At 44.9% G+C, this 22,941-nt stretch overlaps 1 protein-coding gene and 1 long non-coding RNA gene across 6 annotated transcripts in view; one reads left to right on the top strand and one right to left on the bottom strand.

Annotated features, from left to right (window-relative positions):
• The window catches only part of FBXO11 (F-box protein 11), a 196,174-nt gene that overhangs the window by 39,650 nt on the left and 133,583 nt on the right, over positions 1-22,941 (bottom strand). For all 3 annotated transcript variants that reach the window (XM_045011763.1, XM_045011764.1, XM_045011765.1), the window contains exons 8-11: positions 16,834-16,940; positions 16,637-16,748; positions 15,542-15,648; positions 15,318-15,455 (exon numbers count right to left, since the gene is read on the bottom strand). In XM_045011763.1, the coding sequence (XP_044867698.1) occupies positions 15,318-15,455; positions 15,542-15,648; positions 16,637-16,748; positions 16,834-16,940 (464 nt within the window). The remainder of the gene's footprint in view (positions 1-15,317; positions 15,456-15,541; positions 15,649-16,636; positions 16,749-16,833; positions 16,941-22,941) is intronic.
• Positions 941-22,941, top strand: part of LOC123367484 — a 31,235-nt gene continuing 9,234 nt past the window's right edge. Inside the window, exons 1-3 of one of the 3 annotated variants that reach the window (XR_006578494.1) lie at positions 941-1,100; positions 1,397-1,483; positions 8,509-8,596. This is a non-coding gene — a long non-coding RNA (uncharacterized LOC123367484). Of the gene's footprint in view, positions 1,101-1,396; positions 1,484-8,449; positions 8,597-22,941 lie in introns of those variants that run through there. The other 2 variants (XR_006578493.1, XR_006578492.1) reach the window with 2 other exon arrangements.

Here is a 22,941-nt window from a genome sequence, read left to right as displayed (position 1 = left end):
AACTGTAATAGCAGCTAAATGGACTTTGATGGAGCTGAAAGAAAGGCCGGATTGCTTAAGGTCGAATAGGTCAAGAATTAACGGAAGAGGTGTGAAAGTGGGAGGAATTTGTTTGGTCGAGCACCATTGTGTGAATCGCTTCCACTTTCGGAGATAGGTGGTGCGAATAGATTGTGTTCTGCTGTGTAAGAGTACTCTTTGAACCTGTTCAGACCATGCTAGTTCATTTTGTGAGAACCATGTAGGAATCAAGCTTTGATGTGAAGCATGGATAGGTTGGGGTGGAGAAATCGGCCATGTTGCTGTGATAGGAGATTCGGAGTGCGGGGCAATGGAATTGGTGGGCGAACTGACATTCTGGTGAGGAACAGATACCATGGTTGTCTGGCCACGACAAGGCAATCAGAATTACCATGGCATGATCTGTTTGACTCTTTGTCAGAACCCTGTGGAGAAGTGGTGTCAGGGGAAATGCATACAGTAAGTCTTGATGCCATGAGATCCTGAGCACATCTCCTAGGGAATGTTTGCCAAGTCCTGCTCTGGAGCAAAATTCGGGACATTTCTTGTTCTTCACAGTTGCGAAGAGGTCCAGTGTTGGGTAGCCCCAAATGCGGAATATGTTGCGTATGACCGTCTCGTTTATCTCCCATTTGTGATCTCAAGGAAATCGTCTGCTTAGTTTTTCCGCAGTGATATTCTGGGCCCTGGGTAGATAGGTGGCTGATATCCGGACGTTGTGCGCAAGGCACCAATTCCAGAGGTTCGTAGCTTCTGTGCAGAGTGAGTGAGATCGAGCTCCTCCTTGTCTGTTTACATAGAACATGCAGGCAATGTTGTCTGTCATTATTCAAACATGGTGGTTCTGAATGAATGGGAGGAAGTGACATCATGCGTTGTGTATGGCTCTAAGTTCTAGGACATTTATGTGTAGGGAGGCCATAGCCCCTGAACTGTATGGTGGGACATGTGTGCTCCCCATCCTGCGAGGGATGCATCAGTAGTCATTAAAATGGATGGAGCATCCTGGAGAAAAGGGACTCCTGAGCCGAGGTTGGAGGAAACTATCCACCATAGGAGGGAGTCCTAGACTCTGAAGGGTATGGATAGAAGCTTGTTTAAAGCGTGTATGTTCAGTCTGTAAACTATGGCCAACCAAGCTTTGAAGCACTTCATGTATAGGCATACATTCCTGACCACAAAAGTACATGAGCCCATGTGACCTAAAAGTTGTAGGCAGTCCCGAGCAGTGACCTGAGGACTGCTGCGAAGTTTTGTGACCAGGAGTGTTGAAATGGTTGAGCGGGAGAGATGCTATTCCCTTCTGGGAATCGAGGTGTGCTCCTATGAACTCCAGTTGTTGGGTAGGAGATGAGGTGGATTTGTTTATTTGTAGGCTGAGGGACAGGAAGCAGGCGACGGTCAGCTGTGTGTATTGAAGAGTTTCGTCAAGCGTTGAGGCTTTGAGGAGACAGTCATCGAGGTAAGGAAATATTATAACCCACTACTTCCTGCCATTTTTTTTTGAAGATTTCTTCTCCTTTTTGGAGGTGGGGGGAGAGGGGGTGATGCGGTGTGCAACGGAGTCGGCGCCCGGGTCTGAGGCTGGTCCTAAGGACTTCTGCATGTGGGCACATTCTGGGGGGATGTGGGATTCCTCCAAACATTTTATACATTTTGAGTGGCCATCTGAGAGAGGAATGGCATCATGGCAGGTAGAGCAGCGCTTAAAGCCCGGGGAGCCAGACATGTCGGAAGTGGCTGCCGCTGATCAGAACAAAGAAGGTTTTTTTGTTTTGTTTAGTTTTTGGTGTTTGTTTTTTTGAGAAAAAGATAGGGGAAGTGGTATTTAACTAATACTGGGAAACTAAACTAACAAGGAAATTATTTTAAACAAAGGGAGAGAAAATTCTCTAACAAGTCTGCTGAACTCCGTCTCAGGCCGGGGACAGTAGAGAAGGAACTGAGGAGACCAGTCGCGCATGTGTATTATTAAAACACGCTCAACGCGTGGGGGCAGGCTCTGCGCATGCACAACCGGTACGAGTACTGCTGTCAAAATCTCTGAGTGAAGGCGCAGTGGTGCACCAACACCCGGAGAGCAGCACCCACAGGGACATCTCTCTCTCTCTCTCGAAGTTTTCTTTCAGCCAGACTAGGCAGAGCACCACTCACTCTACCCACCTTGAAAGTGGTGAAATACTAGGTTTGGTAAGGTTCTGCTGTGGGCGCACTGTGCTAGCTGTTCCTTTCTTGGGAGGCTGGGAAGGAATTTTTCCCTAACCGCCAGATTGGCCAAGGCAGAATGGCCTTCCCCACAGTGGGTTGGTGGGAGGGTAAGGGGGGCTTAGTTAGGTTATGATATCACAACTCATTCTGTAAGTGTGGAGTGGATGTCCAGTGCAGGTACTCTGACACTCCATAGAGAAGGGATTCAGTGATCAGATAATTGGTTTTATAAAGGATTTAAAGGAGATGTTTGTTAAAAGAGTGGAAATGGGGTGGGAAAGGGTTTCGGGGCTCCTATGACTGGCAGGGGAGGGAGCCTCCCCCCCACAGCCCACCTTAACCCTCATTTGGAAGGGAGGAACGGTAAGGTCCAGCAGTGGGTTGGCTAGGGACCAGGATGAAGGGGCTGACAGAAGCCCTTTGGGTAAATATTGAAATGATCATAGAGTTACTTGTACTGTATACTTTTATCTGGGATACTTCCAAACACTCAATAATAAAGTTGTGGCCTAATTAAACCACATTCAGTGTTTCCTGTCCTTCTTCCAGTATAGCCAGGCAACATGACTGTGGCTATAGTTTTTATTGTTTACATTAATTTCAACACCTTATTGTGGTGTTTACTAGTCAAAGCTACCAAACAATGTATTAAAAGATTTTTATTGGATTTGCATAGGCAAATATTTCCCCCCCAGAGATGATGAAGCTGTTGAGTATGTGGTGAATATCAAGATTTTGTAATATACTAACATGAAATGTTTTCAAATGGCATTTTCTTAATTGTCAAAGTATCTCACAAGTGATTATAATAGTTTTCTATATTTTCCAAGTGAAATTTGCTGACTAGATCAGTCTCTCACTGAAGGCTGTGCAGCAGTACCAGAAGATTGCATGCCCATAATTTGTACTGCATCGTGGGTAGACATAAATGTATATGAATTCCTAATGTAATGCTTCTCAATTGGTAATTGTTTGTACATACAATGTAGCAGCTTGTCTGCCTGGTAGAAAGTTTTAATTTGTAATTGTCTATTGCTAGCTGTAATTGTCAGTGCTAGCTTTTGAAATATTCTAGAAAGTAGCTTTCTGATTCAGTGACACTTATGCACAGGTCAATATTACATGTTGGATATTACACAATTTCATGTTATGAATAAGCAAAATCTATGACCGAAAGAAGCCCTTGCCTCTGCACTGAAGAGGGATGAAGAGCACGTTACCAATTATGTCAACAATATAACAAACCCATCTGACCCGTAATCACATCCAGAGGAGCTTATCAACATGTCCACTGGACTGCATGTAACATCAGATGTACAGGAGTCTCAACTGAAACAGCAAATGTTGGTGAAGAACAAATGAAGAGATTTGTGAGCGGTGCACTTGATTCTGATGGGACACAAAGCTTCTTCAGATATCTGGCATCAAAACATTTGCTGACATAGAATGGATTGCCCCCTCAGCAAGTTTGCAGATGACACTAAGCTGGGGGGACAGGTAGATATGCTAGAGAGTGGGAATAGGGTCCAGAGTGATCTAGACAAATTGGAGGATTGGGCCAAAAGAAATCTGATGAGGTTCAACAAGGACAAGTGCAGAGTCCTGCACTTAAGACGGAAGAATCCCATGCACTGCTAAAAGGCTGTGGACCCACTGGCTAAGCGGCAGTTCTGCAGAGGGGTATAACAGTGGACGAGAAGCTGGATGAGAGTCAGAAGTGTGCCCTTGTTGCCAAGAAGACTAATGGCAGATTGGGCTGCATTAGTAAGAGCACTGTCAGCAGATTGAGGGAAGTGATTATTCCCCTCTATTCGGCACTGGTGAGGCCACATCTGGAGTACTGCATCCAGTTTTGGCCCCCCCATTACAGAAAGGATGTGGACAAATTGGAGAGAGTCCAGTGGAGGGCAACAAAAACGATTAGGGGGCTGGGGCACATGACTTATGAGGAGAGGCTGAGGGAACGGAGCTTATGTAGTCTGCGGGGAAAAAAAAAAAGTCAGAGGGGATTTGCTAGCAGCCTTCAACTACCTGAAGGGGGGTTCCAAAGAAGATGGAGCTAGGCTGTTCTCAGTGGTGGCAGATGACAGAACAAGGAGCAGTGGTCCCAAGTTGCAGTGGGGGAGGTCTAGTTTGGATATTAGGAAAAACTATTTCACTAGGAGGGTGGTGAAGCACTGGAATGGGTTACTTAGGGAGGTGGTGGAATCTCCATCCTTAGAGGATTTTAAGGCCCAGCTTGACAAAGGCTGGGATGATTTAATTGGTGTTGGTCCTGCTTTGAGCAGAGGTTGGACTAGATGACCTCCTGAGGTCTCTTCCAACCCTAATCTTTTATGACTCTATGGTCAAGGCCACCAAATTTAAGTCTGGCAAGGGAGGGAGAATCACAGCAGCTATCAGCCCAGATATTGTTTTCTGTCCTTAGCAAGATACAGAGATGATGTTTCAGAGGTGATGGTTGTTAGTTACCCAACAGGATCTGTGCCTATTTCCCTCTTCCAAGCTGATGGAACAATGGAAAGAACAGACAAAGCTGATTTTGGACATGAGCTGGAAGCTCAAGCTGAATGAATCCATGAGCTAAGAGCATGCAACAAAGAAACCACAGTGTACGAGAGATATCATAGGTTTCACACAAATGATGGCTGGAGACAAATTCCACACATTCGATAAAATTGGCTGCTGAGTACTGAGGCAGTCCCTAACGGATTTGACAAAGCTAATTCTGTAATCTTTGGTCTTTGACAGATGACAGCTGTGAAAACTGCAGAAAGACAGCACCAGACAGGATCTAGGTTGGGTATAAGAAATACCAGCGGGTCGTGGATGCCCTGTGCCTCCATAGAAAAAGTTTCTAAATGTGGCATCCAACAATCACTTATAAAAGTCTTCTGTGAATACATGGGTCAAAATGCACCTGAGATTGTAGGAGCACACCCAACACAAACACTCCTCCTTGCTGGAGGCTTTTCCAACAGTGAAGTAGCAAAGTCTGTCACTAGTAGATGTGCTGAAGAAGCCCAAAACTTGTACAGTACTCAAGAGGAAGCCAACGTGAGGATGCTTCTGCACGCACTAATATGAATATATGGGTCTCTTGATGTCAAAGGAACCATAGTGATTAGCTCACTTGATACAGCTGTTTTTGTCCTTGCTCGTCATTTTCCAAAAAACTGAGAACATGGCTAATGCATGGCTTGAAATCAGCACCATTACCAGCACAATTGACAAGTGTTGCTTCATATCTGTACATACAATTTGTTACGCCCTCACTCCTGACTTCTGAAACATATTTTCTGCTGTATACGCATTAATAGAATGTGACTGTGTTATGCCTATTTGAAATTGGGGAAAAACTACATTTAATGTTGTCAAAACAAAGGGAGCTTACCATTTCAGAGATCTTGCCAAATCAGGAGAAAGTGACACACCACCCTGCAACTTCTGCAACAAGAAAGTTGGTAGCACTGCTGCTGCATGACCAGACTGAGGACAAAAAAGGACTAAAGAGACCTGGATCGCTTGTGCCTCAATCTAGGCTAGTCTAGAAAGGACAAGTCACTGACCAAACTTTCACGAGGTGGGACAGTTTTGAAGAACGTATCAAAAGAACATCTTGGCAAACAAAGATTTGGATGTCTTTGCTCATAGGTAAACCATATATTGGATCACCATTGCAACATGGATGGAAAAATGTGGATGATGAACCACCTCCTGTATTCTTCCAATGGCATCTGAGCTTCTACAAGACCTTGTTTGTGCCTGTACCAGTAGGGTCACTGCATAATCAACTGTGTCTGTTAGTCAGAACAATCCTCCTTGCACATAACTGGATACATGCCAAGGCAATGAAAAATGGGCTACAGACTAACACGGCTACCCCCTGATATGTGATAACCCAGAAACTCTTGACAGACATCATAATGAAGAATATGATGATAATGATGTTGACTAGAAATGTCACCAGCACTATTACATTTCAGTGATACCGGTACAAATTTATTAGTAGATTTTGTTTTACTTTTTAGATTGTTCTTCCAATGCTTTGTCACAAACAAATCCAGTTTTTTGTCTTGAAATAATACGTCGTTCAACTAACAAAAATTAATCAAAATATTTCAGTGGTCGTCATTTTAACATGTTGATGTCATTGTTTATCCGCATTTCCATGGTAACAGTACCATTTGTCAGCTCCACACCATACCTCATCATAGAGTAGACATAATTAACTTTTAAATGATTTATGATGTGCAAGCCAACCAAATTGGTTGTGTCTGCTACTCTCCTAAAAGGAACACACCAAGTGCCCCAGCTGCTCACAACATTTACTCAGCAAATCAGAATGAACATGAACCTAATCAGTTTTACTCCTCTGACTCACCCAAATAGCTGCATGCAGAAACACCCAACAATCTGCTAATTTCTGTTGGGAATATATGATGAGAATAGAGAAACAGGAATGAACTTCTTCAGTTTATCAAGAGCCAGCTTCACTCTGTTGCTGCAGAAAGTGCTACAGGCAGCAGTAGAAGCACCAGCATGAAGGGATCAGAATGAGTGCAACAAACCAAATAGAACAACAATGTGGGAAGTACTATAAAGAAAGGACTAGAAGAGAAGAATGGATAAGAAACAAAATATGAGGAGAGCAAGAAGGAAAAAAAGTGAACTGGTTACAAACTGGTTAAATGAGGTGAAGATTAATTGAATTGATATCAGGAATTCAGATAATAACTATAGTTAATCTTAAAAAGAAATGCAAGTATAAAATCTGCCTCACAAAATTTTGGAATCCTCTCCACTTCAGTACAAGTTTCAGAGTAGCAGCCGTGTTAGTCTGTATCCGTAAAAAGAACAGGAGTACTTGTGGCACCTTAAAGACTAACATTTTATGCCATAATTTGAAGTCAATGGGACTAAGCTCAATTGTGAGGGTTTACAAGATCAGACCTTTGATTTGACAGCCAAGATGAATTTTGATTACACTACTGAATATTGACACTGTGCAACATAACAAAAAGGTTTTTATAGCTATTTTTTAATTTAAATAAGCTTTCTATTTTATTTTTTATTTAAAAAATGAGCTGCAAAATTCCTGATATTACCCAGTAAGTCCCATGCTACCACACTGTTTCTCAGTGTGGATACAGACACAGAGCATTCATCAGGGTAGGAAGTATTACTATATATTGCATGGGGGGGGGGGGGACACAAAACTGACAGCCTGTTGCCAAAGCTTTTAAATTAGAGAATTATGAAAACTTATTCTCTTGGTAAATGAAAATATCTTTTCATGCACTGAGTAAATATATGGTTTATGGTAGATGGCTGCGGCAACTCATGTCAGGCACCTAGTAACAGTGTCCAATGAACAACATCTAAGACTGTCAACAACATACCGAATTTTTAAATGCTTCTTGTTAAACGTTTGGCACTGGCAGATCTGAATCGGTGCCATAGCACTTATACAAATGTTGGAAAATTGCCACACCAGTGACAAGAGATTAAAGAGCCCATGATTGCTGAAACACAAAGAATGGCCTGAGAACAAGAAATCTGACAAAGAAAGCACTGTAGAATCTTTTGCAGATAGCACTCAAGCGCAGAAATTTGGAAAAACTCAAAAGGAACAGAGTACATATAGGGTAGGAATTCAGTACTGGAACATACTATCTCTGGATTTTTAAAACATAAATGTGTCAGAAAGGGTGAAAAAAATATATCAAAGAATGACAGAAGTTGAAGACGAAGGCTACACAGAAAATTTATTTTAGGTTTTGTTTGTAGTTGCATGCTTAGTAGTTGCATATAAAAAGTGTTACCAAAAAGAGATTTTGTCCAGTGATGTTACCCAGTTACCAGCACAAAAAACCCCAAAGAGAATATTGTTAGCCAAAAAGAGCCTGTAAGATGCGGGAAGGATTTTATGATTAAGAACATTACCATACTAAAACTGGGACATTATGATTCATCGGTCTCAGTTTGACCTATTTCTTCCTCCCACTTAGAGAGGATAGTTATATATGTCTTACTGCATTATAAGCAAACAACAGAGACAGGACTGGTGCGTTTCTTTTTTTTCAATGTAAGAAATCAAAACAGTGCATCATCATGAACATCTTTATAAAACCTCTAAACCTTGCAGCAACACCATGAGCACATTAAATAGATAAGAAAACTGCTATGGATGATCTGTTTTTTATATATTTATTTTCAGATAAATACTCAGCACCCTAAATAAAACTTAGGTAAGGAGCCATTTTATCATTTTTAAAGGCTTGAAGAGCAGTCCCTATGTGACATCCAATGATACTCTCTGCTCATGATATCACACACCCATCACTGAACAGCATTCTAGCTTTCAGAATTCTGCCTTTCAGAAAAGATGGCAAGTCCACTTTCTGTTCCAAATTACACAGGTTAGTACACTTTTATTTATATTAAATATTAAAATTGAATAATACAATTAGTGAAGTAGCCCTCATGTTTAGTTTCATAATACATTAAATTCGCCTTATTCTCTCTCCACAATTTCAGTCAATGTACTGCACATATTTATATACATAAATGCGTGAGAGAAGTGGTTGGAGGAAAAGGACAGTTACCTCTTCTGTAACTGGCATTCTTAGAGATGTGTTGCTCAGGTGTATTCCACAGTAGGTGTGCATGCTCGCAAGATTTTCCCTTAGCAATACCCATAGTGGGGGAGCACCGCTGCGACCCCTAGAGTGGCGCCTCTATATCGCGCTATAAGGGGAGCTGCTCACCACCCTCCCTCCCCCCGCCAGTTCCTTCTTGCCAGACAACTCCGATAGAGGGGAAGGAGGGCAGGATGCGGAATATACCTGAGCAACACATCTCGAAGAACGCCAGTTACGGAACAGGTAACTGTCCTTTCTTCTTAGAATGATTGCTCATGTGTATTCCACAGTAGGTGACTCCAAGCTATATCTGGTGGAGGTGGGTAGGAGTTTAAGGGTTTCCGGGACAGAGTACCACACTACCAAACCTGGAGTCATTGCGAGTTTGGGAGATGATCGCATAGTGCGATGAAAAGGTGTGGACAGAGGACCACGTGGCAACTCTACAAATGTCCTGAACAGGGATGTGAGCTACACAGGCAGCCGACGAGGCCTGAACTCTCGTAGAATGCGCCTTCATGATAGGCGGCAGGACAATCCCTGTCAGGTTGTATGCATGAGGTGATCCAGCAGGAAAGTCGCTGGGTAGAAACCGGTTGCCCCGTCATGCGGTTCGGCCGATACAATGAAAAGTTGCAGGGATTTCCGGAATGGCCTGGTTCGGTTTAGGTAAAAGGTCAGCGCCCTACGCACATCTAGCATGTGTAGGCGTCGTTCTTCATTGGAGAAATGGGGTTTGGGACAGAGTATAGGAAGGAAAATGTCCTGATCCATATGAAAACTCGAGACCACCTTCGGCAGAAAAGCAGTGTGTAGGCAAAGCTGGACCTTATCCCTGTGGAAGACTGTATACGGGGGTTCCGAAGTTAGGGCTCTAAGCTCCGAGACATGGCAGGCTGAGGTGATCGCCACCAGGAACGCTACCTTCCATGGTAAGTGGGACCAGGAACACGTGGCCAAGGGTTCAAAAGGGGGATCCATGAGGCGGGAGAGCACTAGGTTCAGGTCCCATAGGGGGACCGGAAGCCTGGCGTAAGGGAATGCCCGATCCAGTCCTTTCATAAACCGGGATGTCATGTGATGGGAAAATACCGAGTGACCATGCACCGGAGGGTGGAAAGCCGAAATGGCTGCTAAGTGTACCCTGACCGAGGTGGGAGCTAGCCCCTGGGTCCTAAGGAACAGGAGGTAATCGAGCATGAGTTGGAGCGATGCGGATGATGGGGAAGTATCCCTTTCTCTCGCCCACCTAGAGAACCTAGACCATTTGGCCAGGTAGGTCGTCGTGTGGATGGCTTTCTGCTTTCCAGCAGAACTTGCCTGACATCCTCCGAACACCTCCCTTCCTCCTCGTCTAACCATGGAGCAGCCACGCTATCAGATGAAGCGTGGCCAGGTTGGGATGGAGGAGGCATCCCGCGTCCTGGGAGAGGAGATGGGGCCACTAGGAGGGTTCCGTACCAATATTGTTGGGCCCAATCCAGGGCTATGAGGATAACCCTCGACTTGTCTGCCTTCACTTTCTGTAAGACCTTGCCTATCAGGGGAAATGGCGGAAAGGCATTGAATAGGTGGCCCGATCACCGAATCAGGAACGCATCAGAGATTGCCCCCAGTTCTGCTCCAGGGCACGGGGGCAGAGACAATTATGGGCGGTAGCAAAGAGATCTACCTGGGGAGCTCCCCACTCGGAAGAATTGCCAGGTGACCTCCCAGTGGAGTGACCACTTGTATTGGTGGGAGAAAACCCTGCGAGGTGATCGGCTCGCGTATTGCGAGTTCCGGGTAGGTGAAAAGCCCTCAGAGAGATATCATGGGCTATGCAGAATTCCCATAGGTCCAGGGCTTCCTGGCACAAGGCCGAAGAGCGCATGCCCCCTTGCCTGTTGATGTAATACATTGCGGCCGTATCGTCCGGGAGGACTCTGACCATCTTTCCCCGTAGGGGCGGGCTGAAAGCTATGAACGCCAGGCGTACTGCCCTGAGTTCCCTGACTTTTATGTGCAGGGACAATTCCGAGGTCGACCATCTGCCCTGGGTTTGGAAGCTCCCCGTATGGGCTTCCCAACCCAGGTCCGAGGCATCCGACACCAGATCTAGTGAGGGAGGGGTCTCTCGGAAGGGAATCCCTTGTAACATGTTGTTTGGGAGGGACCACCACTGCAGGTCAGCCACTATGTTGGGAGGTGACGTGACCACCGTGTGCAGGTCGTCCTTGGCCTGGGAATATTGGGAGGCCAGCCAGAGTTGGAGGGGCCTCATTCTGAGCCTGGCATGGGTAGGGCGGGACCACTACCAATTTACGGTCCTAGTAGTGGTCCCGCCCTACCCGGAAGTGGAGGAAGAGCCTGTGACCCTCGAAAATATGGATGTGGAAATAAGCATCCTGGAGGTCCAGGGCTGCGAATCAATCCCCTGGGTCTAGGGATGGAATAATACAGGTCAGGGAAACTATATGGAACTTGTAATGGACCATAAATTGGTTGAGGTTCCACAGGTCAAGGATGGGCCTGAGCCTGCCTTTTGCCTTCGGAATCAGGAAATACCAGGAGTAAAACCCTCTGCCCTGGAATTCCTGAGGTACCTTCTCCACTGCGCCCAGTGTGAGGAGGCGCGTCACCTCCTGGTCTAAAAGGAGGGTGTGGTCCGGGTCCCCGGGGACGGGGATGAGGAGGGGAGCGAAGCGAACTGCAACATGTAGCCCTTGGAAATGGTGCTGAGGACCCACTGGTCCGACGTTATATGGGACCATTGCATTCAGAAGGCAGATAAACGGTTGCAGAACACAAACTTTATTAACTGGGGGGCTTCCCTGGGAACAGGCCCAGTGGCCTCCCGCAGAGAGTCAAAAATGCCTCTTCCCCTGCCTCTTGCCCTTTGAGGGGCCAGGTTGCAGGGCCGAGCGGGACTGGCACTAGGACCTGCGTCTCTGCTCCCTCGGCCTCTTAGGTAGGGGCTCATATCTGCCTCTAGCTGGAGGGGCAGAGGTCTGTGGCCTGGGTTTGTCCTTTGCTGGCGGGACATATAAGCCCAGAGTTTGCAGGGTGGTGTGGGAGTCTTTCATCCCATGCAGACGGATGTCTGTTTGATCCGCAAAACAGGGCCTTCCCGTCGAAGGGCAGGTCCTGCATGAGGGACTGGGACTCCGCGGATAGCCCCGACAGTGAGAGCCACGACGCCCTGCACATGGAAATGGCCGAGGCCATTGAACGGGCCGCTGTATCTGCCGCGTCCGAAGCCGCTTGAAGAACCGCTTTCGCCGCCGCCGCTCCTTCGTCGACCAAAGCTCTGAAGTCCCTCTTGTCCCTTTCCTGGAGAAGAGGTTCAAACTTTGGCAGGGACCCCCATAAGTTAAAATCATACTGGCTCAGTAGGGCTTGGTGATTTGCCACCCTGAGCTGTAAGCTCGACGATGAATTCCTGCCAAAGGTATCCAGTCTCCTGATGTCTTTATCCTTGGGGGGTGGGTGCGGGTTGACCATGCCTCTCTCGGTGGTTTACAGAATCCACCACCAGAGAGTTGGGTGCCGGATGAGAGTACAAGTATTCGTGCCCCTTTGTTGGCAAGAAATACTTTCTCTCCGCCTTTTTAGAAATAGGTGTCAAGGAGGCCGGGGTTCGCCAAAGCGAAGTTAATATGTTGGCCACCCCCTGGTGGAGAGGTAAGGCCACATGGCCCGGTGCTGAGGAGGAAAACACGTTGAACAGGGTGTCTGACGGCTCCTCCATCTCCTCATCCTGAAGCTGGAGATTCAAGGCCACTCGATTAAGGAGCTCTTGGTGAGCCTTAAAATCTTCCTGTAGGGTGGGTGGTGGCGCCACTATGGATTCCTCTGGTGCCGGTGAGGGGACCGGTTCTGCCCCCAGGGCATCGGGTGGTACCGGTGGTTCAACCCCCAAGTCCAAGCCCGGGTGCGGTGCCACTGGTTCGGTATCAGCTGACTTTTCCCGGTGCCGAGGCGGGGTCTTAGAGTGTACCTGTGATGCCCCAGCCACTGAATGGGGTCTCGCTGGTGCAGGTAATTGGGGCCATGGTGTCCACTGTCACCACTACCCTTGCCAAGGCGCCCCTTGCCACTGACCCACTTGGGGACCGAGCCAAGCCGCTTGATTATGGTGGGAGGCACGGCCCAGGGGTGGGTGTCTGGGTGCCGAAGTCGCCCCCTCAATGATGAAAACGTGTACCCATCGGAGGTGCTGCTTCTAGATTCCCCCCAGCGACCATGGTTACGACGCCTGGTGCTGATGATGGTCGAGGGGCATTCCGAGTATGACGTCTCTCGGAGCGAACACTCGAATCTGAAAAAGTGGCAATGAGTTCTGTGGCACCTTATAGACAAACAAACGTATTGGAGCATGAGCTTTCATGGGTGAATACCCACGTCATCAGATGAATGTAGTGGAAATTTCCAGAGGCAGGATCTGAGCGTTGGTGCCGATGGCGTCGAGACCTGCTCCTATCGCTTCGGTGGGAAGAGGAGCGTTGACGCCTCTTGTCTCGGTGCCTGCGACCTCTATGGGTAGTGGAGGACCCTTGAGACTCCATCTCAGACGAATCAGCTAACGGAGTGGAAGTCTGGTGCGGGCTCCGGGATGGCCCCTCGGAACAGGTAGGTATCTTGTCCTCGGAGCAGGAGGCTATGCCGGACCGGGGAGGGTTGATGAGCTCCCAGCGGTGGCTTCCCTCAGGATCGGGGGCCCGTCTCAGGCGGCGCACCCGGCAACAGAAGGGCGAGGATGCCTGTGTTGCCTCCGGCGTTGACAGCACTCTCACCACAGGAGAGGCATGCGCGGACGGGACTGGACTAGTCCGCTCAGCACGAGTCAGAGGTCTGGTAACCGAGGGAGATCGTGGGCTGCCCAACTCGGGTCTGGCCTCACCCCTGTCCTTCTCTTGGCGCCGCTGAGTCTTCCCTTGCTTCTTGGTGGGGAGCGGTGCCAACTGGTGGATGGAGCCTCGCACCGCACCAATGATGCGGTGCCCGGCGCCGAGTCGGGTAGGCGTGCCAGTGCCGGGGCTAATGCCAACTCCATTAGCAGGGCCCGGAGTTGGATATCTCTTTCACACTTCGTTTGAGGCTTGAATGATCTGCAGATTTTACAATGCTCACTTACGTGAGTCTCGCCTAGACAGCGAAGACACAGAGTGTGAGTCACTCCTGGGCATAGAACTGTGACAGGAGTTGCATGACTTGAAGCCTGGGGCACGGGGCATGCCCGAGCCAGGCAACTAACTAGAGAAGCAATCTACGAAGAAGATTTGTACTACTAAGGCTAGAAGCGCTACAACAGAGCTGGAGCACAAAGTTCCGACTACCTTCACTGATGGCAAGAACGAACTGAGGGTGGGGGACTGCGCAACTCCCCTTATAGCGCAATATAGAGGCGCCACTCTAGGGGTCACAGCGGTGCTCCCCCACTACGGGTACTGCTAAGGGAAAAACTTCCGGCACTGGTGCACGTGGCAAGCATGCACACCTACTGTGGAATACACATGAGCAATCACTCGAAGAAGAACTGCTGGTTTTGGCAACTGGGTGAAGTTGAGACTTTTGGCACTCAAGCATGCATGGGTTATGCTTTGGGAATGTTGCACTCCAGCAGGATATTTCTGCTAATATGATCAGCAATAAAACAATTAACAGTGTAGACATGTATAATATCATCTCTGTATTTCAGAGATAATAACCCATTGGGATTATTCAGGGTAGTTTACACTCCAGTTAGTGTTTCAAGGTCTGTGCAGAATCAAGACAAAACCATTGCATCAGTTTTCATTCAGTTCATATTTTTAAGGTTTTCTTTGCAATAACTAGGTGTAAGAAACTTTTTCTTCTAAAGGAAAGCTTCAATTCTGAAGCACAATTCTGTGATAATGGGTGGATTACACCACCAATTCCACGACAAAAGAGCCAGCATCCTGCATATTACTCAGGACCCTCTACTAAAAAAGGTTTGGTATATTCAGTTGCAGAGATGCAACATTAAATCCGATTGTTTTCATGCTACATTTTACTACACTTTTAAATCTTTCAGGTACTTTCATAAGATACAGAATTAATGTAAAAAAACCTTATTTTATTTATTTAAGAGCAAATAGTGAAAGTGTGCACCTAAACATTTATAACATTTTGTTACAGCAGTGATTTTTCATTATTTTGAATCCTGAATCTAATCCATTTGTGTTGCCAACCTACTGTGAAGTGGTCCTTTGCTATGCTTTGTTCTGATTGTTTTTCACTTTTTAGCTACATTTGTTTTTAAAACTAAGGTAAACAATTTTATATTATGAGGAGAGTTGGGGGAAGGAACATTAGAGATTTTAAAAATAACTGGTCACAAATAAAAAACATTTCTTCAAAACTATTGTGCAGTGATATTTGAGAGCTACAGATGTACAGTAGTGTACAGTAATCTCTCTTCAAAACAAAAATGTACATTACCATGCCATGGTCAAATGTGAAAACACCAACATCACGTCCATGATGAATGTGATTCCGTCTGATAATGGGGTTTCCATGGTTTTTAACCCAAATTCCTGCTAATGCATTATTGGAGATCTCATTGTCCTCATATATTCCCTGGCAAAAAGTAAGTAAAAATAAAAAAATTAACAGTAATAAATAGTTCTACAAAAGTTAGGGGGGGAATTAGAAATAGAAAATACCTGTGCATGATCTGTAATATAAAGTCCAACATTTTCACAGTCGCTGATGTTACAGTGTTTGATAGTGGGACAAGCTCCCTGGCCACTAACACATACTGCAGAGCCCACTGGAAGAAAAGTGTACAGTTATCAAAGATTCAAAGTGTAGTGTATTTATAGATAGCTTGGCCCTACTCTTACAAGAAAACATACAGTATGCAATGGCATGTAAAATGGATATTTTAAAAATGTAGCATTCATTTAATGCCTTTTATTAAAGCAATGAAAAGTACTTTGCCCAGATAGGAAACTATTACACCATCCCCATTTTGCAGATATGGAAGCTGAGGCAGAGAGAGTTTAAGTCACACAAACAGCATGTCACTGGCAGAATGGGCAATATTTTGTATATTTATTTAAGTTAATAAAAAAATAGTTCATCCACCTTTTCACACCCTCACTGAACAATATGCAGAAGAAAAACAAAAAGATACAACAAAGCTCTCTACACTCTCTCAAGAATGCTAACTACTCTCCCACTTGAGTGTATTTACACCCTCAGTAATCTACTATCTTCAAGGGCCTGGAGCAATCAAATATTTTGTATCATGCCAAGATCATCAACAGAGTATTGCATTGTCTAAATAATGGGGAAGAAGAGCAGGTTCCAGAGTAAGGGGCCCCTCTCCAGAGACACCCTTCCACTAATCTACAGTAGGGCCAGGATCTCATCCATGATGTCTGGTAAGCAGACATCAATAATAACTGTTATTCACTCCCAACATGAAATATCATCATCCAAACAGACCAGGGCACTCTGTACCAGCTGTAGTTTCTAAATGATCTTCAGACATAGCTTTACACAGAATGCATGGTAATAATTTCAATTTCAAAGCGACTAAAGTATAAACTATAGCAAGGTCTGCATCCAAAAGGACAGGTTCTAGCCAAATATAATAATGAGAGGGAAAAATGTTCATGACTAAGTTTTGTGCTGCATATGGACGAAAAAAAATTCTGTTCTCTGCAATTATTCAGTATTTGCTACTATTTCAAAATTGTTACTATTTCAGTAACAGTGTTTAGAATTAATTTAACAGTGAAGAGGACACTAACCTGTACAGGTACTTCGAATGATACAGTGATCTATTATTGGGCTGCAGTTCACGGTAATCTCTAAGCAGTGGTGTGCATTGTGGTGTTGAGCAGATTTGTCATCAGGATTGAACTAAAAGAATAAAATTTAATGTTTTGATATTTTTTAAAAAAGCAAAATTTTGGAAATTATTTGAAGTTCTACTAAGGTTGCTTACCCTGATTGTCATATACCCAACGTATGCATCTTCAGACCCCTCCATAAAAACGAAGGTGGAATCCCTAGTGTTTTCTATTATGACTTTATCTGCTACTTTTCCAGGTGCTGTAAACAAGAGGTTATTTTAAAAGTTTACTCTTTTCCTATGAAAACTGAAAACAAACACGATGCAATTTCAAGTTCTACAAGTGAAAAAAAAGATGCGGATTCTCAGGCATATTTACATTAGGAGCACTTTACCATATAGGAATATTAGTATACTTTACTGGAAAAGTGCTCCTAATGTGGACACAGCAATACCAGCAAAGCTGTGCTTTGCGCTGGCATAGTGAAACCACTCCCCATGAGCAAAATAAGCTATTCTAGTAACAATGCAGTTTTGCCAGTATAGTTGTTTACCACCTTCTGCCAGTACAGCTGCCTCAGTCATAGGTGCAAAGAGGATCCATGACCTAGCTACACCAGCAGAAATCTGTAGGATAGATGTGGCCTTAGTTTAGATGCAGTTATACTGGCATAAAAGTGCCTTTGCTAGTATAGCTTATGTTGTTCAGGGAAGCACTTTTTTACTGGTGTAAAAGCCACACCTAATACTAGTATTAAATATATACCAGCAAACCTTTTCTAGTGCAGACTTGGCCCAGGTATTCTGACTTCCAATTCCCTAACTACCAGGAAATTGTTCCCCATTAAAACAAACCAGAAATAGATAATTCAATATAGTGCGTAGGAAAATAAAACTGATTACAAAATACCATTTAAGTTTTCTAATAAAAAATTAGAGAGACTAACATATTTGGGCTCAAACTTCTACTATTGTAAAACAGTTACAACCTGGTGCTGTATATGGTCTGGATTCTAAATCTTTTTATTAAGACTTAGTACATAAATTCAGTACACCATCACATAGTGGATCCTTGCTAATTCATGCATGTTCTTTACAACTTTCAGAAAACCAAAAAAGTGGTATCTGCTCATTTCTCACCACTTACATACAGAGTGCTGTAGGAAAGTCTATTTTTTATACTTAATATACTAAAAGTTTATTACAGTTTAAAACTGAACTACAGTTCAGAATAAATAAGTGTTAAGCTTTTCAAAATAAGTGTTAAAATAATGTTTTAAAATTGGTCATCTACAAGATGCAGTAACTTGAAATCTGATGAAGAGCAAGGTTCTTCAGCAATCTTTATACTGAGTCTAGACCGGGGTAGGCAACCTATGGCATGGGTGCCGAAGGCGGCACGCAAGCTGATTTTCAGCGGCACTCACACTGCCCAGGTCCTGGCCACCAGTCAGGGGAGGTCTGCATTTTAATTTAATTTTTAAAAGAAGCTTCTTAAACATTTTAAAAACCTTATTTACTTTACATATAACAATAGTTTAGTTATATATTATAGACTTAGAGAAAGAGACCTTCTAAAAATGTTAAAATGCATTACTGGCACGCGAAACCTTAAATTAGAGTGAATAAATGAAGACTCTGCACAGCACTTCTGAAAGGTTGCTGAACCCTGGTCTAGACAAAAAGTGTTTGCATGCTATTGCTGAAGAGCCAGCAGAGGGAGCACAAGTTTTAAAAAAATATTCTTAAAGCTGTGTTGACCTCAGTGATATTGGTGCTCAAGAAACAGTAGTAAACAAAAGAGCCAATTTTATGTCACCACAAACTGGAACTGAAATAACTAAACCAGTTATAATTCATTCACACTTGTAGTTATTTTGGTACAAGTCTGTATGGAACACTCTTATTCAGAAATAAGGGCTTATCTACACCATTTTTATATTGCTATAACTATATCATTTTTAGAAACTTTTGAGACTAAACCATACTGATAAGCACCTTTATAGCAGTAAAACTACATCCACTCCAGAGGGTTGTACCACTAACTATATCAATCCAATATACTTATAGCAGTACAAAAATATGTTTAGACTAACCCTAAGAATATCCACCCAGATTTGCATCAAAACAACTAACCTGAGGGAATATTACAAAGAAAGAAAGAAATGAAGCACTTTAGTATTCTTTGTAGTTCTACAATACAATGGCATTGCTAAGTAAACAGGAGAGAGCTACTTCTTAATCTTTTCCCCTGAATCATGCCCATACAGCTGTGCTTGGTACATCAGCAGGAGAAGGAATCCTCCCGCTGTCCATGGAGAAGCAAGGACCACTACCCTTGAACCACTATCACAATAGTGGTACTTCAGCTGCAGTAGTTCCTGCTGCTGTGCTACTCTAAATAGAGTTGGTGAAGCAGATCAGGAACAGTCAACATGGATTCACCAGGGGCAAGTCATGCCTGACCAACCTGATTGCCTTCTATGATGAGATAACTAGCTCTGTGGATATGGGGGAAGTGGTGGATGTTAGATATCTTGACTTTAGCAAAGCTTTTGATATGGTCTCCCACAGTATTCTTGCCAGCAAGTTAAAGAAGTATGGATTGGATGAATGGACTATAAGGTGGACAGAAAGCTGGCTAGATTGTCAGGCTCGATCAATGGCTTTGATCAACGGCTCGATGTGTAGTTGGCAGCCAGTATCAAGCAGAGTGCCCCAGGGGTCGGTCCTGGGACCGGTTTTGTTCAGCATCTTTATTAATGATCTGGATGATGGTATGAATTGCACCTTCAGCAAGTTCGCAGATGACACTAAGATGGGGGGAGAGGTAGATATGCTGGAGGGTACAGATAGGGTCCAGAGTGAACTAGACAAATTGGGAGGATTGGGCCAAAAGAAATCTGATGAGGTTCAACAAGAACAAGTGCAAAGTCCTGCACTTAGGAAGGAAAAATCTCATGCATCGCTTCAGGCTGGGGACTGACTGGCTAAGCAGCAGTTCTGCAGAAAAGTACCTGGGGATTTCAGTGGACGAGAAGCTGGATATGAGTCAGCAGTGTGCCATTGTTGCCAAGAAGGCCAATGGCATTTTGGCTGTATTAGTAGGACCATTGCCAACAGATCGAGGAAAGTGATTATTGCTCTCTATTCGGCACCGGTGAGGCCACACCTGCAGTATTGGGTCCCAGGTTTTTGGTCTCCCCACTACAGAAAGGATGTAGACAAATTGGAGAGAGTCCAGTGGAGGGCAACAAAAATGATTAGGGGGCTGGGGCACATGACTTATGAGGAGAGGCTGAGGGAACTGGGTTTATTTAGTCTGCGGAAAAGAAGAGCGAGGGAGGATTTGATAGCAGCCTTCAACTACTTGAAGGGGGGCTCCAAAGAGGGAGCTAGGCTGTTCTCAGTGGTGGCAGATGACAGAACGAGAAGCAATGGTCTCAAGTTGCAGAGGGGGAGGTCTAGGTTGGATATTAGGAACACTATTTCACTAGGAGGGTGGTGAAGCACTGGAATGGGTTACCTAGGGAGGTGGTGGAATCTCCATCCTTAGAAGTTTTTTTAAGGCCTGGCTTGACAAAGCCCTGGCTGGGATGATTTAGTTGGGGTTGTTCCTGAGGTCTTTTCCAACCCTAATCTTCCATGATCTATCTATCTGATCTGTTTCCCTCCCTTAAGGTTGTCAAGGCGTCACCCCCACTCTGAACTTTAGGGTACAATTGTGGGGACCTGCATGAGATAAATAAGCTTAGGGGTTATCAGCTTAGATCTAGTAACTGCCACCTTGGGGACATGCTCCATGACTTTTCTAGGGACTGAGGTGAGGCTGACCAGTCTGTAGTTCCCCGGATTCTCCTTCTTCCCTTTTTCAAAGATGGGAACTATATTTGCCTTTTTCCAATCATCTGGGATTCCCCCAGTCTCCAAGAGTTTTCAAAGATAATGGCCAATAATGGCTAATGGCTCTGCAATCAAATCAGCCAACTCCTTCAGGGGCATCCGGCCCCATGAACTTGTGCATGTCCAACTTTTCTAAATAGTCCTTAACTTGTTCTTTCACTGAGAGCTGCACACCTCCTCCTCATACTGTGCAGCCCAGTGCAACAGTCTTGGGAGCTGACCTTGTCCATGAAGACTGAGGCAAAATAAGCATTGAGGAGAGGCTGAGGGACCTGGGCTTATTTTGTCTGCAGAGGAGAAGAGTGAGGGGGGATTTGATAGCAGCCTTCAACTACCTGAAGTGGGGATCCAAAGAGGATGGAGCTTGGCTGTTCTCAGTAGTGGCAGATGACAGAACAAGGAGCAATGGTCCCAAGTTGCAGTGGGGGTGGTCTAGGTTGGAGATTAGGAAAAACTATTTCACTAGGAGGGTGGTGAAGCACTGGAATGGGTTACTTAGGGAAGTGGTGGAATCTCCATCCTTAGAAGTTTTTAAGGCCTGGCAGGGGGTTGGACTAGATGACCTCCTGAGGTCTCTTCCAACCCTAATCTTCTATGATTCTATGACTTCTGCTTTTTCCACATCATCTGTCACTAGGTTGCTTCCCCAATTCAGTTGCCATTCCTTGATCACCTTCTTGTTGCTAACATGTTTGTAGCAACCCTTTTTGTTACCCTTCACATCCATTGCTAGCTGCAACTCCAATTGTGCTTTGGCTTTTCTGATTACATCCCTGCATGCTCAAGCAATATTTTTATACTCCCTAGTCATCTGTCCAAGTTTCAACTTCTTGTAAGCTTCCTTTTTGTGTTTAAATTCACCAAAGATTTCACTGTTAAGCCAAGCTGGTCTGCTTCCATATTTGCTATTCTTTCTGCACAAAGGGATGGTTTGTTCCTGCGCCCTCAATAAAGCTTCTTTAAAATACAACCAGCTCTCCTGGACTCCTTGCCCCCCTCCAAATTAGCCTCCCAAGAAATCCTGCCCATCAGTTCCCTGTGGAAGTCAGAGTCTGCTTTTCTGACCAGAGTCTGTATTCTGCTGCTCTCCTTTCTTCCTTTTGTCAGGATCCTGAACTCTACCACCTCATGGTCACTGCTGCCCAGGTTGCCACCCACTTCTACTTCCCCTACCAATTCTTCCCTGTTTGTGAGCAGCAGGTCAAGAGCAGCATGGCCCCTAGTTGGTTTCTCCAGCACTTGCACCAGGGAGTTGTCCCCAACACTCTCCAAAAACTTCCTGGATTGTCTGTGCGCTGCTGTATTGCTCTCCCAGAAGATGTCAAGGTGATTGAAGTCCCCCATGAGAACCAGGGCCTGTGATCTGGAAACTTCTCTCTGAAGAAAGCCTCGTCTACCTCATCCTCCTGGTCTGATGGTCTATAGCAGAAGCCCATCATGACACCACCCTTGTTGCTCTTGCCTCTAAACTTAACCAAAAGACTCTCAACAGACTTTTCTCCAGTTTCATACTGGAGCTCTGAGCAATCATACTGCTCTCTTACATACAGTGCAACTCCTCCACCTTTTCTCCCCCGCCTGTCCTTCCTGAACAGTTTATACCCATACATGACAGTACTCCAGTCATGTGAGTTACCCCAGCAAGTCTCTGTTACTCCAACCACATCATAGTTCCTTGACTGTGCCATGACTTCCAATTCTTCGTGCTTGTTTCCCAGGCTTCTTGCGTTCGAGTACAGGCACCTTCTCCAGGATGAATCTATGGTCTGGCAAAAGAGATGACTCTAGGAGGGGCCCCTAATGTGTTGCACAAATTGTTTGGGCTTCTTCCATTATGGTCAACAGCTGATCGCAAAAAAACTGATGGAGTCTGCTCTACAGACACAGTGAAGCTCTGCATATAAACAGGTCCCATGAAAGAGGATTGAGCATCTCAGCTGCAGTGAAGAGCAGGCAATATTTCAAAAGTAATTTTTTTTTAAGTCTCTCTTGTTTTTTCTCCATTATAAAGACAACCAGCTACAGCAATAACTAACAAACAGAGACAGCACCTATGTCAGAACCATCAGCTGCTTTCTGAAGTGAGGCAAGAAGAAAACTGCACAGCCTACTTGTAGAAAGTAGAAAAAGACAGTGTGCCAAGAGTGTAAATTGCTTCATTCTGATCTGTGGCTTCTTGTCTGGTTGAAAGAGGATAGGACATACCCCAGTTGTCTCTATTAGTGACACACACTCTTGCCACAGAAGATACATATGATGACTGGACTGATACAGAAAAATCTTTATACATGCTACTTGATATTCTAAGATTTTTTTGTAACACAGCTATTAAGAGACAAGAAAAGTTACACATTGAGA

Source organism: Mauremys mutica, chromosome 3, assembly GCF_020497125.1.
Source record: "Mauremys mutica isolate MM-2020 ecotype Southern chromosome 3, ASM2049712v1, whole genome shotgun sequence".
Taxonomy (NCBI): domain Eukaryota; kingdom Metazoa; phylum Chordata; order Testudines; family Geoemydidae; genus Mauremys; species Mauremys mutica.
The sequence above is the reverse complement of the archived record's forward strand: the minus strand, read 5'-3'. Positions and strand labels throughout refer to the sequence as shown.